This window comes from Olea europaea, chromosome 19, assembly GCF_002742605.1.
Source record: "Olea europaea var. sylvestris chromosome 19, O_europaea_v1, whole genome shotgun sequence".
NCBI classification, from domain to species: domain Eukaryota; kingdom Viridiplantae; phylum Streptophyta; class Magnoliopsida; order Lamiales; family Oleaceae; genus Olea; species Olea europaea.
The window spans coordinates 9447447-9463909 of record NC_036255.1 but is presented as its reverse complement, the minus strand read 5'-3'; the positions used below and the strand labels follow the sequence as shown (position 1 = coordinate 9463909).

The 16463-nt window shown below is 36.7% G+C and overlaps 2 protein-coding genes across 3 annotated transcripts; one reads left to right on the top strand and one right to left on the bottom strand.

The window, feature by feature from the left end:
* LOC111368744 (COP1-interacting protein 7-like) lies at window positions 1-7675 on the top strand. Of its 2 annotated transcripts, none has more exons than XM_022990162.1 (9): window positions 1-272; window positions 391-564; window positions 1050-1183; window positions 1475-1527; window positions 1614-1663; window positions 1753-1905; window positions 4438-4667; window positions 5414-7101; window positions 7168-7675. In XM_022990162.1, the coding sequence occupies exons 1-9, from the start codon at window positions 214-216 to the stop codon at window positions 7351-7353; spliced, it is 2727 nt and encodes a 908-aa protein (XP_022845930.1). In that variant the 5' UTR covers window positions 1-213; the 3' UTR covers window positions 7354-7675. The 2 variants fall into 2 exon arrangements, with proteins under 2 accessions (XP_022845930.1, XP_022845931.1); XM_022990163.1 differs by having other exon boundaries at window positions 2-272; window positions 7183-7675.
* Window positions 7676-7852: 177 nt separating this feature from the next.
* Window positions 7853-16081, bottom strand: LOC111368322 (splicing factor 3B subunit 2-like). The gene is made up of 16 exons (XM_022989552.1): window positions 15623-16081; window positions 15056-15077; window positions 14658-14708; window positions 11902-11930; window positions 11668-11760; window positions 11392-11478; window positions 10811-10912; window positions 10563-10682; window positions 10411-10473; window positions 10140-10279; window positions 9517-9598; window positions 9403-9461; window positions 9267-9312; window positions 8436-8527; window positions 8294-8363; window positions 7853-8193 (listed from the first exon to the last, which is right to left on the bottom strand). Exons 1-16 carry the CDS (start codon window positions 15965-15967, stop codon window positions 8122-8124), a joined length of 1473 nt encoding a protein of 490 aa, XP_022845320.1. The 5' UTR covers window positions 15968-16081; the 3' UTR covers window positions 7853-8121.
* Window positions 16082-16463: the final 382 nt, after the last annotated feature.

Genomic DNA, 16463 nt, shown 5'->3' with positions numbered 1-16463 from the left:
AATCAACAAGGAGTCAACAAAATGTTCTCTCTCTCTCTCACACACCACTCACAGATGCACACAGTCCCCATGTGCAATGCTCTATCAGTTCTTGCTGGCTCTTTCTCAGGTCCAGTTAAGTAAAACAAAAGTTTTGTTAATGTCACGTTCAAACAATTACACGCCAATATAGTTTGAAATCTTTTCCGTCCATCTCTATTCCTGTTCCTGAATATGGAGTCCAAGGCCATTCTTGATTATGCTCTGTTCCAACTCACCCCAACGAGAACAAGGTACATTTTTTTGAATGTTTATGTATAATTATGTCTAATTCTTGAATATATGAATGGGGTTTAGATACTGATAATGTTTTTGATTCTTGCTTATGGGTTTTGATTGGAATTGGAAAAGATGCGATCTTGTGGTGTTTTCTGGGAAGAAAAATGAGAAATTAGCTTCTGGGCTAGTGGAACCATTCATTTCTCACTTGAAATACGCTAAAGATCAGATTCCAAAAGGTGGGTATTCAATGACTCTACGTCCACCGACTAATGCTCCATGGTTCACCAAAGCCACGTTTCAAAGGTAACATAACAAAATCATGTATTGAGTCTAAATCTTGATTTAATATGTTATTCATATAGAGTTTGGGGTTCCATCTTAAATGGTGGACCATTAGCGCGTCATTAACAAGATAATCGCTCAGTCGAGATTACTTAAATTACGACTCCGAATTGATTATTTGAACTTTTTGGGCTACGATATTCAAGTCTTTACATAATTGCTTTATCATTGTTGTTACCGAAGTTGTGAAATTAATTTGGTTTTCATTCTGATCTTTTCCCACTTCACTGGATAGTGAAAGAAAGATCCTTTTCTCTGGGTAGTAGTAGTGATTTTACTCGGATTTTATTATTGTAAAGAGAGAAAAGAATGTAAAGGTTGAGATCTTGTAGATAGGATTTAGACCAGGCTACAATCCAGGAGAAGGATTAGTCATTACTGAGATTTGAATATCTGGCTGATATAAGAGATAATTTACTTACACATTTTTTGTCCATCAATGGCAGATTCGTGCGATTTGTGAGTACTCCTGAAATTCTTGAGAGTATGATAAGAGTAGAACGAGAAATTTCACAGATAGAGAGTTCAATTCAATCTAATGAAATTTCCAACGCTCATGTAGCAGGACATATCGAGGAAGGTATGATTTGAATATCATCTTAAGAGAATTTAACGTATCGCACGCACACATCCATGAATGGAGAGAAGAATCACAGTAATAGTGTAAAATGCTGTACAAAATCATATTATAACTCAAGAAAATTTTAGGTATACATACACATTCTCAGCGATGTTGCATGTGGTAGAAATATAATGGTTTTTGGCAGATCACAGGATCAAGTCTTATAGAAGTCTGATTTGTAATGAATCAGCATAATGTTGTCTTTTGAATGCTATGTTTCTTTATTCACTTGGCTACTTGTGTTATTAGGAAACTTGTCAACTGCTGATGGGATCACGAAGAAGTCAAGGGATTCCTCGAGGGTATTTTATTTTAACAGTTGAAGGCTAATAATTTCTTTGTTAAAATCTTTGCCTAACTCAAATTTCCATTTTGATGGTTCTTTTAGTTAACCGACCAAGATGGAGTTGATGGGGCTGCAGTGGAAGAAAATTCCAAGTAACTGATATTGCACTTCTAACATCATGAATGCTATCTTTATTTCATTCCTCAGATAGTTGATTCATTATGTTGTTTGTTTTGAGAAGGTTTTGTCTGCAACGCCTTATGGATACTCGAAAAGCATTACTACAGAAAGAGCAAGCCATGGCTTATGCCCGTGCTGTCGTGGCAGGATTTGAAATTGACACCATTGATGATCTCATAAGCTTTGCTGACACATTTGGAGCCTCACGATTAAGGTACGACTTGTTTTAATTTTTTATCCATATCATGCAATCCTTTAAGTCAAATAAACTAAATATCGTACTTCAGAAGAAAGAATTTGTCTAAAAAATTTCTTCTATATCTGACTGAATTTAGCAATTGAACAAATGCTGGACAGCTTCATTACTAAAATCTAAGTTCAAACTAGAGAGATGCAAATAAGGTATTCTAGCCCACAACAAACAGTCAGATCTGAGGCATACAAATACAGAGCCTGACTTTAAGGATTGCAAATTACCATAGCGGATCGTTTAGTATACAGCACAATTTCTGATGCTAAGGATCCTTAAGAAAGGCAATAGCAAAGCATACTTTTGTTACCGCTCAAAATGCTGGCTTATCATGATTGTTAAAACTAATATTGGTATTCTAGATTCCAACGAAAACAAAGAGAATTTAGAAACTCATAATCTTAAGGAACTCAAGTTTTTATTTCTGAATTTTTTGATGCCCTCACAATGGAGGAGAGTTCCTTTTATAGAAGAAGAATCCCCTACAATCACATGGACTAGTACAATAATTAGACAACTGGACAAACAACTTTTAAAACATACAGGACTCGAGTACAATTATCACACTAGTGGACATACATCTTTTGACTAGACAGGCCCACTTTCGATAAAGTGGAATCTACTTTAATAAAGCAAATTGTGTTTTATCAATTATTTTGTAAGACAATAGACAACATATACTAAATGACAAAATACTTTTAACTTGAGATGATCTTTGTGAATCAAGGGGTGCCCAAATTTGCTGCCATGGCCAATTCATCCGAATCATCAGAATTTGTAGTAGTCTTAATGTTTTCCACCAAGGCATATTTTCTTTTCTTTCCTTTTCTTTTTCTTCTTCAAGTTGTGGCTCAAGTTTTTCAAGATTCTTGGGATCAAAAAGGTCAAATGTGTGAGACCATGGATCTTGAAAATCTTAAAATTGGGACATTGTGGGTTCAGGCTGGCTTGCTGGCTTGAGCTTGTTCCATCTTGTAATATATTTTGTTTTCCTCCTTTTCTCGTGAGATGTGGGTTTTCACATCCCGTGTGAAGAGTAGTACAACGAACATTTTTATTTAAAATTTTTCAAAGTTTTTCTTTGAGTTGGTGTCCTTTGGGAGCATTTTCTGAGTACTTAGTTGTGTGTCCCAAGCTCTGTGTTGGTCTTTCCAAATATAATTGATTCGAACAATTGTCAAAATGATAGTCTTCGAGGGGAATGATTGGATACCAATTGTGGATTTGGCTTAATCCTTCCACATGAGCTTGAATGTCCTATTGAATCCTTTGTGCATAGTCTATTGGAAGAGTTTCCTATGAAGCATCATCTTCAATCTTAGGCTAAATTTATGGAGGGATGTTTGATTAATTTCTGTTATCTTTCTCTGTAATGTTCTGAATTCTTAAGGGTATCTTTTGCATTCTTTGTGGAGATTGAATGGTTGGATCGCATCTTCTCGAACGTGAGAGAGATGTTCATAATGTCCTGATTCGGTAAAATAACCCTGTCTTTGGAAAACTAGTATTACATGAACATTAACAAACGGAGTTCTAAGATCTTTGAATTTTATATAAAAATTTCGAAATTTTTCTCTCCAATGTGAGAGAGGATAAAACGAATCAAAGAATCTTACTTCATCGTTTGAGTGAGAAATAAATCCTGGGTAATTCTTCCAAAGTTGTGAAGTTCTTTCTGAAAGCCATGAAACCATGATATCAACATTAAAATATATTGCAATTTGATGTATCTCAAAAAGATACCATAGAAATCACAAAAGTTCTTTTGTAAATTTTTCTTGAATTTGTTGTGGATTAAAATAAAAAAGATTTAAAAATGGATATTTTGGGTGAAAGCCAATCCCACCAAGATGGATCCCATTTTGCCTAATAACAATGGATTGATATTTTAGCATGATTGTCTCAAGTTAAAAGTATCTTGTCATTTTGTATGTATTGTTTGTTGTATTGCAAAATAATTGATAACACACTATTTGCTTTATTAAAGTAGATTCCACTTTATAAAAAATGGGTCTATCCAGTCAAAAGATGGGTGTTTACTAGTGTGATAATTATACTCGAGTCATGTATGTTCTAAAAGTTGTTTGTCGAATCATCTAATTATTGTATTAGTTCATGTGATTGTACGAGATTCTTCTCCTATAAAAGGAACTCTCCTCCTTCATTGTGAGGGCATCAAAAAATTCAGAAATAAAAACTTGAGTTCCTTGAGATCACGAGTTTCTAAATTCTCTCTGTTTCTCACTGGAATCGAGAATATTGATATTAGTTTTAACAGTAATGACAAGCCAGCAATTTGTGCAACAACATAAGTATGCTTTGCTATTTCCTCTTTTGAGGATCTTTAGCATCAAAAAATGTGTTGTAGACTAAACAATCCGCCAAGGTGATTGGCAATCCTAAAAGTTTGGCCCTATATTTGTTTGCCATTTAATTTTGCATCTCTTTTTTATGTAAGATGCAAGTGGTATACTTAGACGAAAATTTGTTATGAAGAGTGGCATGCATCGATTTCAAGGAGCTTTACAAGCAAAAGCATTCGGACAACCAATGGATGGATGAATTAGCAGCAGTTCAAGCATGCTCCATTCCTGATCTGTCGCATATGATGACGTCTGGAATTATGGTTGCCAGTGAAAATAATCTCAGTAGTGGGAATTTTGAGGGTCCGTTTGGGTCGAATGGCTCTTTGGAATCTTCTACGTCAAATTCTGATGGTAGCAAAGGTACATTTTCCTTAAATTCACCCAATTAATTATCTACTTTGCACGTTTTCCTAATTTTTCTGTCTTGACCATCACTTTAATTGGACGGCACACCCTTTTCCTCGTCTGAAGTTCATCTTGTTAATTTGCTAATAAATGCTACTCTCCTTTCCTTGCCTGAAGTTCTCATCTATGATAAATGCTCTAGATCAATTTATTCTTTTTTTAGTCTTAATTGCATTCTGTTAGTCGACTCTAACATTCTAGCCTTTAACCTTGTGGTTCTTGAGAATGCCATAAATACACGGACGAATCTTTTTCCAAGGTAGAAAAGGAATTAAAGTTTTTCCAATTGTTCATGGATATTGTTGAACCATTTTATCTAAAAGTTTAAACTGTTAAAAGAGGACAACATGTATATTATTTTAAATCTTGTCTTCAACAAGCCTGTCACATGTACTTTGGATTGACTTATCTCATCAAAACGTCCAAAATTTCATTAAATGGGTGGCAGTGGAGACGAGACCTGAACTTCATATTATGTTGAATCACTTAATCTAAAAATTTCAAACGATTATATCTGGCGACATATATACCATTTAAATCTTGTATTCAACAGAAACAATAACATGAGATCGTTAAGGGATAATTAGAAACATATGTTTAACTTGCATTATAGAACATTTGTTTATCATCAAATCTCTATCTTATAGCCTATATCTCCAGTAGAAAGTTGGCATATTTTAATCTTTAAGTATTTCCGGCAGAAAGAAAGCCTGCTTCCGATCAGACGTCATCAACATCAGCTAAAGTCCAGTTACAGGTGCCATGGACGGAGGGGATACCTTCGTATGCATACAACTTTCAAAACCCTCCTCAACAATACCAAGGATATCCTTTCCCGGGTATGCATCCCATGCTCCCTTATTATCCCGGGCATATGGTATGGCCTCAAAATGCGAACGGTTCTCCTAATGGCATTGTTCAACCGTCTAACGGTCATCAAAATCAAAAGTCATCTCGGAGAAAGGAGAAACCTTTAGATGCGAATGGAGCAGAAACATCTGAAGAGGATGAACAAAATGAATCTATTGACTCTTATTCCGGGACAGATTCAGATGAAAGTAAAAAGCATGGCAAGAAGCATTCTTCAAAGGGGCAACTGTATGTTAAAAAGCACAAGCAGAAGTCCTCAAAAACTGTTGTAATTCGTAACATAAACTACATGACTTCTGGGAGGCACAATGAAGAAGAGGATGGAGTCTCTGATGATTCTTCAGCTCTTGATGAAGCTTCCATCAGAGAGGGGGTGGACAATGCAATTGCATCATTGGAGAAACATTCTCACTTAAAAACTCATAAAAATAGAGGACATCGAGGATCCCATTCTCAAAATGGATCTATTAATGATGCCGAGCAAGATTTTAAGAATGGCATTGAATCAAGTATTTCCGATAGAGTGGAAATAAATGGCAGCTGGGACGCCTTTCAGAATCTTCTCATGAGACATGAGGAGTCAACTCCTAATGCCTCGCAGTATGATCACATTATGGATTCTCTGGATGCTCTACATTTCGAGTCGCAGAAAATTAAGAAACAACCTTTGATCACTGACGACGCTATTCTTGTGACTCAGAGAAATGGAGAGAATGATGGAAGAGATGACGTGGAAGATTTTATAAATGGTGAAAATACCCACCCAATGGTGAAGAGAACTGTTTCTGAAGATGAGAATGCATTGTATTTGCATAGATCAGAAGAATCAAGGCCAAGTCCGCTCAGGACCACATCTGATTTTGCTGCAGAATCATCCACTATCAGAAATCGAAAGGCGGAAGATTGGTTTGTTAAATCTTTTGGAGATTCAGAGCAAATAGAATTCGACAATCTTGGCAAAATGTCCCACGAGGGGAACTTTGTTCGCAAAGAATCAACCCAAAAAACTGCTTTGGTCGACGATTCCATTATCATTGAGTCTAGGCCAGCAGTATATGATCAGTATGATTCTTCCTGGAGAACTGATATAAGCATGGTCGAGGACGTAAATATAGCTACACAGACTGAAAATAAAAATTCAAATGTTTCACAGGAAATACCCAAGCAGGCCGAGCCCGATGAACTCTGCATGGTGCTTGTGAGGGAGTCACGTGAATCCGTGGCAGAAACCTGGACACCGGAAATGGATTGTGAAGCGGAAATTTCTTTTACGGAGGCTGATAGAAGATCTTCTCTAGTTAAAGAAAATGGTCATGTAGAAGAATACCCTCTTGTCAATGGTAAAACCGCCAGTAGTAAGAAAGCCGCGGGTCCAACTACGAAGAATCTAGGAAGGGACAGGGACGTGAAATCTAAAGTTATGGCGGGATCCTCTGCGAGAAAGCCTGATACCTTATCAAAGAATAAGATGACGTCTTCTGCAAGTAGGTTGATGGGTCATAAGAGCAAGTTAGAGAAGGTATGAATATCTTCTGTTATTTACGTCCATTCTGTCTTCATTTTTCCCGTTCTCAATAATATACAGGCATTTCTTTTGCAGGAAGAAGATGCGCGGAAGAGAATGGAGGAATTACTGATTCAACGGCAGAAGAGAATTGCTGAAAGAACAGCTGCTTCTGGTGCGACTCCCGCATCTAAGAAGACCCCAGTCGGAAGTAAAACAGCTCCATCAATGCTTGAGAAACATCGGTCTAAATCGATGGTCCGCTAGATGAGATTACTTAAATGCCGAAGAAATTTGATCTCGTGAAATTCATTACAAAGAAAGAATTGTGAAGCAGCAAGTTGAAGACAAGTGTTTCGAGCCTTAGCACATCATAGATTATGGCATTCTCGATTTATCAGCAATGTGTTGCATCAGCACGCAGAGAAATAAGTTAGATGTCATCAATCATCAGATGAAGTTTTCTAGACATTCTCTGTTCTATTTGTATACCGTAATGACATTTCAAATACCATTTTTTATCCTTCCTGTTGAATTGTTGATTTTTCATCATCAAATTTCTTGAGTTATCAATGAGGACATTATTTTATCACCGAAACTAGATCCCATTATGATATTGAGATATCGTTTTGTTCACCAATAATGTAGTATATGAATACTGACGTACAAAAGAATACCCACCTAAGGCAACGCTGGGGTTGATCAGCGGAGGCCATTCCATGCTCAAGTAAGCTAGGAATGAGTATAATACACGAGAAAATCCTGATAGAACCGAACTCACTACTAACTGAAGTGCAATACCCGATCATATTATAGTTTATACAGTATCCTTGTAGTCAAAAGCACAGGAGTGCAAAGGTTATCAAGCCATGAAGGGGAAGTGATTACAGTAGACTAATCAAAGGTACCACCACCACAACATACACGATTTATCACAGTGCAGTAAAGCAACAACCGTACAGATTGCAGAACAATAAGCATTACCACAACTTAAAAGCCCTTGGCTTACCATCTTCAGAAGTTGCAAGAGACAACTCAAAACTTGAAATCCTTCTTCTTAGATTTGCCCTCTTTTTCCTGCATCTTTCTTTTCCTTTTCTTCTCATTCTGTTCAATTTGATTATGTTAGTAAGTTTTCCCTTGGGGTGGTGTGAGGTGGGGTTAGAAACGAGTCACTGGAAAATGAACAATTGCAACGTGCACGTACCTCAGCAACCATGTCACTGAAATCTTCCTTCTGAGTTCGCAACTTTTCTTCTTCTCGGGCTTCCTCGTACCTGGGGAATACATAACATGGTGATGATTCTGTCGATCAATGATATGATTACCAAAAAAGGCCCTCGACTTACTTGGCAGGCAAAACATTGTCCATCAGTTCCAACTCTTCTGGTGCTAGTGTGACATCAACTCTGTCTGATTTCTGACCCCTAAGCAAATCAACCTAAGATGAACACAGTAAGAGAGAGATCATCAAGTCTATTGTATTCGTCTCCATTTGGCAAATTTATAAATGGGTTATAAAGAGGAATAATAGTACGAATATTAGTGGTTCTCACGAAATGTGTGGAAAGCAAAAATAAAGAAACCCCTACCTGTTCGAATTAATTGAAGAATGAAAAGTGCCAGCCCAAATCAATCTGATTGATTTTTCAATCAAAAGTACTATGTGAATTCTTCGGTTTTTTCCCTAATTAGTTGTCATCAATTGTGTGGTTGAAATTAATATTTAACTTCGACTAAATTTATAAATTATTTATAAATTGGTATCCAAACGGAAGCTTAATCTGCAACAGAACATCTATTCAGTTTTTTATAACTTGCCAGAGACTAATGATTCATGAAACCCAATACACGAAACAAAAAGTGATTTAGAAACTGCAGATCTAATAATTTTGAATTTCATAGGTCGAAATTATTAATCAGCCGGTAACTCGCAACTCCAATATCTGTGCATGCATTTTGTCCAAAAATATTAAAATAGTTTCTCCAACAGAAAACTTGTCAGGCGGAATTATGAAAGCAGTCAACTAGAATTAAGAAAGCCTACCAACATAGTTTCCCAATATCACTGATAAGCAATTCATAGCTAGCAACCAATTAATAAAGCAGAACTCTACTTTTTGTAAGTAAAAGTAAAGGGAAAAGGAAAAGGAAAGAATGAGAAAATCAAATTCCTTTACCCTTTTAGCACCGGTCTTGTCCTGTGTGCCAGTGTTGATCAAATACCTGTACGAGTAGTAGTGGGAATTTAATTCACAATTTAAAACTGAACTGTAAAAGCAGATCCATATTTGTCCAAATAAGCAGAAAACATACGTGTGACTTGTGCCCAGCAACGTTCCCGGTGCTATCTTCTCTTCTTTTTCCTCCAGGACCTTCAAAGAACAGGAATTGATTGGGAAGATGACAGCAGTCAAAAGTTGTACTCACTTGATAGAGAGGCTTCTCAGGTTCCTTCCTCTGTTGCTTCCGAAGGTCAATAACATCAGGGGTTTCAACCCCAGTAGGAGTGCTGAAACCCATTCAAAAAGAAAAAACAAATCAGAGACTCAGAATCAACCCAAATAGGATATGAACAAACATTAAGCCCCCGTTTGATTCCCATTCTTATAAGAATGAGAATGAAAAATATATCCGTTACGGGACCCACGTAAGAGAGAGAAAGTCAAATATGGTGGATTGATATGACGGATAACGGTCATATTTTTTATTTTTGTGGCCAAAGAATGGGAAACAAACGGGGCCTAAATATATATACACAGGCACAAACAAAGGAACGTGTAAAAACTTGAAAATGGACCAGTGCCAGTAATGAAATCATCTTTCAATTTAAGTATTCCAATCAATTGATACAACCAACCAGCCTTTCTTTGATGCGAATTTGACGTTTGTTATCCATATCAAACATTGTTATGAGAAGCACAAGGACCGTTCACCACCTAGGGTTATACTGGGCATTCCATTTTCATGCTAGTCCCACATTCATCAATACTAGAAGTTCAACATCGATGTGAAGAAGAAACATTGAACACAGGCATAGGCAAATACTATACCTTGAAAGGCTATCGACGGATTGAATGCCATCTTCTAGTTCCTCTTCCTCGATCTGTTCTTCCTCTTCCTCATCCTCCTCTTCTTCTTCTTCCTCCTCCTCCAAATCACCCCAATGCTTAGTCTTATCAACAGGTTCCTCCTGAAAATCAGGCTCGATATGATGAAGTTGGATAAGTTAAATATTAAGCACAACAGCAGACACATGAACCAGAATCAGAAAGCATAAAAACATTTAGGAAATTCTTCATAAAATCATATTCTGGTTTTCACCTCATAATTGGGCTGGTCTTGTTGCAAAACGCCAAAAACATCTCCATACAAGGGCCGTCCATACTAGTGGAAGCGAAAAATAAAGAGTAAGAAAAATAAACAAAGAAGGGTAAAAGTGCAAATGAATAACAAGGGAACAAAGGTAAACCTACTTCATCAACAGGTGGTTTGCCCCAGTCTCCGTGCCCATAGCCAAATTTAGCTCCAGGAGGAATAGGAGCATTAAGCCCCGGAATTTTCAGACTTGGGTAAGAAGGTGGAGGACCATATCTCTGAAATGAAGGAATATAAAAAAAACAGCAATTAAACTCATCTCTTTCCCAAGGAAAATGGGGGTAGATTTTCAAGAGATATACTGATCAACAAAGCTGAAGATATAAAATGAGGTATCTTCTCCAACCTGCATATTGATCAGCCAAGGAGGAGGAGCACCATCGGGCATGCCAAGAGCCTCTTTTAGTTCCTGCGACAACATTCCTGGCTTCATTTCTCGAAGTTTTACCTGCGTAATTCAAACAAGCAGAATAAATAACATGTAGTTTAGCAATTTGAGGACCCATTTTTTAAATTTTCTCAGGCAAACCAAACCATAGCTTCAAATCTAATCAACTAGACAGCCAATATTCAGAACCTTGAGTGTGTCAAAACAAAGTTGAAACAACAATCTGAAGGATTGAAAACAGACTAAGCATTGCACGACAAAGCAAGATGTAGAACTCAGAAAAAAAAAAATATGATATAATATTTTACTAATTGAAGGATTGTAAAAGGTAAAAGTGATAAATTAACAATCACATATCCTAAAAAACATTATCATCATATGATGTCCCAGTATTTTTGAAACTCTTGATACGAAAGAAATTGATTTGTCTCTCCTTTCCTATCAGCGAGTTCTGAGCACACATTTGTTGGCTTAATCCAAAACATACATTAAAGAACAAACTCAATGTTGCAGACAAACATTTCCGGTGAACTAAATACCTCAAATTCCTTCCCTTCATAATACAAATCACCATGTGCCGTCAGTTTCGGTTTAGTCTGATGCTTGAAGAAGGCATCATGGAGGACCTGTAAAAGATAATGAGAAGTGAAGTGTCAAAAAAATACAAAGAGAAAAAGAAAAGAAATAAGTGACTCATGAATTCCACACACACACACCCCCACACTGATACCGGTTTAGACTCTTTAGACAAATACAAGTTACCACAGAGAGAGATTGCAGGGCCATATATTTTCGAAATTCAGAACTAAGAAAACCTGATAGTCAATATCCATTTTTCCCATTTTCGGCTGCATCTTTTCACGTTGCTTTTGTTTCAGCTTCTTGCTATCCTCCTTTTCAATGTAAGCCTGCATATCAACACACAGCAGGATTAGTTGCATAGAAAAAAACGAAGCAAAACTCAATAAGTTGGGCAGGAAGAAGTGAGATAATGTAAATGGGATAGAAGAAAGTCCACTGATTGAAGCTTAACTAGCTTATTGACTTACTAAAAGATACTGAGAAGGACAACGAATATCTGAATACAGAACATGAATCATGCAATAATGTCATCAGAGCAACTTTTTAGTATTATTCTTCAAAAACAAGAAAAAACAAAAGTATCCCCTCTTAGGTCTTGATATTTTTTGTCTTCTAAAGAGCCTAACCTTAATAAAAATGATGGAGATCAAGATAAGAATAAAGATAGAGATAGATTTTAATTAGAATTTTAAAATAGAGTTGATTTAAAGTATATTTAGTCAGATTAGATCAAGTTAGTTTTGATATTTTGATACAATTAAAGTATATAAGAAATTTGTTTCCTTTTAGCTTCTTAGTTGTACTTCACGACCAGATTTTATGAATAAAGATGCACTCCATTCTTCTCTTCTTTGGCCCTCTTTCTTTACTTAATCTTTAATTGTCCTGTCAAATATACGCTTCCACGTAAGAAAACCTCCAAGGGAATAGGAACAAAAATTATTCTGAAGCAGCTCTATCTAATCTCCCACTGTTCTTCAGTAGCTTAGTGGTAAAGCGAGCGGTCAGCTGTTAACAGATTGGTTGTAGGTTCGAATCCTACTTGGGGGTTGCCTTTTCTGAGGTTTTTCTTTTTCTTACTCAAGTTTTGAAATTATCAAAGTGAAGGATCAAGGATGGAATGAAAGGGGAGAAAGAGAAGAGATCAAATAAACAAAATGAGGTACATGAAAAGGCAAGAATCTACATAACATGGCAAAAGGGCTTGACCAATAGGTCCATGAATGTTGATTATTCAACATAATCAATCAAATACTATACTATTACTAGGAAAAAACTTCAAACATTGAGAATTGAACAAAGGACAGCACGCATGTGATAAAAAATTAGGTAAACGTCCATTGGCTGTGCTCGACAAAAGTGTGCTGACTCAAGCATTCATCTTATTCAAACACAAGTTCTATAACAACTTCTGGGTCAAAATAGGTACACAACCAGAGAACAAAAAATGAACCGCATGTGATGTTGATTATTCAACATAATCAATCAAATACTATACTATTACTAGGAAAAAACTTCAAACATTGAGAATTGAACAAAGGACAGCACGCATGTGATAAAAAATTAGGTACACGTCCATTGGCTGTGCTCGACAAAAGTGTGCTGATTCAAGCATTCATCTTATTCAAACACAAGTTCTATAACAACTTCTGGGTCAAAATAGGTACACAACCAGAGAACAAAAAATGAACCGCATGTGCCCTGTCACCAAGAACTGCTGCTTTGTCTAGGCACCTGCCTAAAGTCATATCCATTTGCAAATGAAGCATAGTTTAATTAAAACTTAATCATAATCAACTTAATATTATGAGCTTTTTTTTAAGCATTCCTCACTTTTTCTCACTTTTTTGAATTTTTGTCTTCCGATTCCAAGTTAATATATTAGTTAATAGAAGTAAAATATAATTACAAAAAAAGAACACAAAAGAAAATCAACCATCCAACATATTCTAATGTTTTGATTTGTTTGTCACTTTTTTGAGTATTTGTCATTTTTTTTAGTGCCATCACTTTTTGGAGTTTTATCACTTTTTTAAATTGTCACTTTATTGAATTGCTTTCATATTTAATGCCACAAGAGAGATGGACATAGATGATGAGAATTGTCTGGGGATGGCAAAGGGGCAGGTATGGGTCGGCGCACCCTTCCCCACCCGCCCCACTGGATTGTTTCTCGCCCCATACCCGTTTAAGTTGGGAATGTGTCGGGAGCGGGGCAGGTCTCGATGGGGTGGGGTGGGGCGGGGCGGGGCGGGGCAAGTCTCTTGTCCCATTTATCGTCCCATTTATTTTTTTATTCATTTTTTTTTGCTTTTATTTTTTTTATGTCCTTAGTTAATAAATATTATTACTTTTTCCCCAATTTGTTAAAAACAATTTATGTTCTCTTTAAAAATGATGATAAATCAATTATTTTTGTTTGATATAAACTTATCTTTGAAATTAATATTAAATGGGGCAGGGACTATGTTTCTCGTACCCATCCCATACCCGTTTCAAGGCAAGGACCCTCCTCCCATACCCGTCCCACGTATCCGTTTAGACGGGTATTCCCTTACCCATTCGGGGCGGGCCCCCACGAGTATCGGGTTGAACGGGTTTTCTTGTTATCTCTAGATCGCTGCCACCATTGGTTTCATCTATTTTAGTCGTGATAGTGCCAAAAAGATCTAGCTCGACCAGCCCATTTCATTCAGGAGTCGCGGCTAGAAAATTTTGATTTTCATCTTAGTTGTTATTCAGTTCCGACGATACCCAACCTTCGCCGTCCACTGCCACTTGTATGCAAATTTTAATTTTGTGGTGATCGAAGTTAACGGTGATTAGAGTTGTCATTGGCCTGAACAGGAGTTGAGAGAGAGAGATAGATTATATATTAATATATTTGTGTTTGTATATGTGGCGAAAGAAAGAGTTGTTATATTTAGAGGGAGAAAGAGAATCCCGTTTTAAAAGGTTGAGAGAGAGTATATAAGATATTTTTAATGAGTTAGAGTGGGTGTATACAGGGATGGCAAACGTGCTCGTTGACTTGGGCCGCCCTTGACTCTGTACGAAAAAAGCCCAAGTTGAGTGGGCTCAAGGTTCGGAGACACCGAACCCCACTTTGGGGAGTTGGCTTGAGCTCTGGTCGGACTGCGAGCCACATGGATAGGCTCGTTTAAATTAAAAAAAAAAAAGAAAAGGAAAAAACACAAATGAACTAAGAACAGCATAAAATTACCCAAGATTAGCAACTCAAGTTTCCATTTTTCACCAACAGAAGATTCTGTTTCTTGATTACAAACAATAGAAAACATAGATCATCATCACTTTTGCATTTGATCCCCCTGTAACTATAATGGGTTAAATACTCCTACTAAATTACAGAACACTGGAAACAGTTGCATCAGTTGCACTGAAGGTGTATACAGAATCTATCGCAAACATATATATAATTCTTTGGTCGAAAATTTCTAAATTAAAATGAAGATCACAAAAGAAACCTTCAGCTTCTCAATGAATCTCCCTTTCCATTCAAAGGTCTACCAATCTTTCTAGCCTCTTACAATATGATTATCATTTTCTAGCACAACTCCTTAAACCATAAAAAGGGGAAGGAAAACGATACAAATCTCTCACTCTGATTATCAGATGAAGGTATCTGAGCATAAAAAATGTATCACAGAGATAAAACAGTATTAAGAGATGCTCCACATTGACCTTAGATCTATTGAAGGCAACACCATTTATAAGACCAGTGTATTTGCTTCAAACTTTTAAGAAGTTAATGCTGTCAGTAAGAAGTGTATAGCTTGGAACTTCTCTTAACATAAGTTATCTAAAACATGTGGTTTTCTATTCAAGATGTTCCAATACTACCAAAATTAGCTTGAACTATATTCAATTCAACACTATAATTCATTTTTTTGTTCTAGTACCCATAAACAGCTCAAGTGTCAAAGACTCAAAAATATATGGGGAAAAAACAAGTAAACAACTCGACAGGTAGACTTAAGAATAATCAGCTTTGTCTACTTGTTAACAAGGAAATCTAAAATTGAACTTCAATAACCACCCATAGTTACACTAACTACATTTATTTTCACCAAATTTAAGCTATGTGAAAATGACATAATAGCTTATTCCAATGCACACAAGCATATTTTATGTTGAATGAACTGTGAATCCCTAAACGCAGATCTATACCAAAAATTGGAAAATAACATTCCACGTCCATATTCCACTCAAGTAATTGCTTAACGATTTCACGACCCTAAAATTAACGTCAAGAAATTGGAGTAATACCTTCTGCGGATCGGAGTTCTCTTTGGAGCTGTCATCGGCGATTCCATCCTCTGCTGCCGTGTCGCTGTCATCTCCGGCGGCTGAGGCCTGTAATGCCTTATTGTTCTTTTTCTGCTTCCGGCGTCTTCTCCGCCGCTCGTTTTCCCGCGATTTCTTGGCGGCAGTATTGCTAGGGTTTTTGGAATTCAGATCGCCGTTGGCGTACAGCCGGGACTCTGCAGCGTCCTTTGCTACTTCAGCTGGCATTTTTATTCTCCTTAATAATTCTTTTTGTTTAGAAAAAAGAATTAAACGCCCTCTCGAATCTCGATTTTCCTCTGTTGGAGAGTGAGTTTGGAGGGAGAGATGAAACTGATACGGATGACACGGGAAAGATATGTAAAGGGAAATTTACACTTTTGGCTTCAAATTATGGCCTCAGTAACAAATTGATCTTCAACTTTTAAAAAGATACGAGTTAATCCTCAACCTTTTATTATAATTGGAGAGACAATCTCAAACTATATATATAACATTATGAAGTTAGATTTTGCTTTCTAGTCTAGATTCATGTTAAAATATTCGGTATGAGATCTAATTCTACAAGTATCACGTGACCATTCAACAAAATTTTGGACATTTTTATCCTTGAAGTTTGATCATCTAAAAATAATGAAATGTTGAGAATCAATCAACAGAGATGGATTTAAGGGGGGTTGGGCTGGGCTGTAGTCCCCCCCCCCCCCCCCCCCCACCCCAAACA

Excerpts from the sequence above, each read along its gene's own strand:
- LOC111368744 (XM_022990162.1), top strand. The coding sequence starts at position 214 with ATGGAGTCCAAGGCCATTCTTGATTATGCTCTGTTCCAACTCACCCCA. Across the intron at positions 273-390 it reads CTCACCCCAACGAGAACAAG|ATGCGATCTTGTGGTGTTTT; the intron begins GTACATTTTTTT and ends GAATTGGAAAAG. Across the intron at positions 7,102-7,167 it reads ATAAGAGCAAGTTAGAGAAG|GCATTTCTTTTGCAGGAAGA; the intron begins GTATGAATATCT and ends AATAATATACAG.
- LOC111368322 (XM_022989552.1), bottom strand. The coding sequence starts at position 15,967 with ATGCCAGCTGAAGTAGCAAAGGACGCTGCAGAGTCCCGGCTGTACGCC. Across the intron at positions 11,479-11,667 it reads AAATGGATATTGACTATCAG|GTCCTCCATGATGCCTTCTT; the intron begins GTTTTCTTAGTT and ends TATCTTTTACAG. Across the intron at positions 10,913-11,391 it reads ATGAAGGGAAGGAATTTGAG|GTAAAACTTCGAGAAATGAA; the intron begins GTATTTAGTTCA and ends TGAATTACGCAG.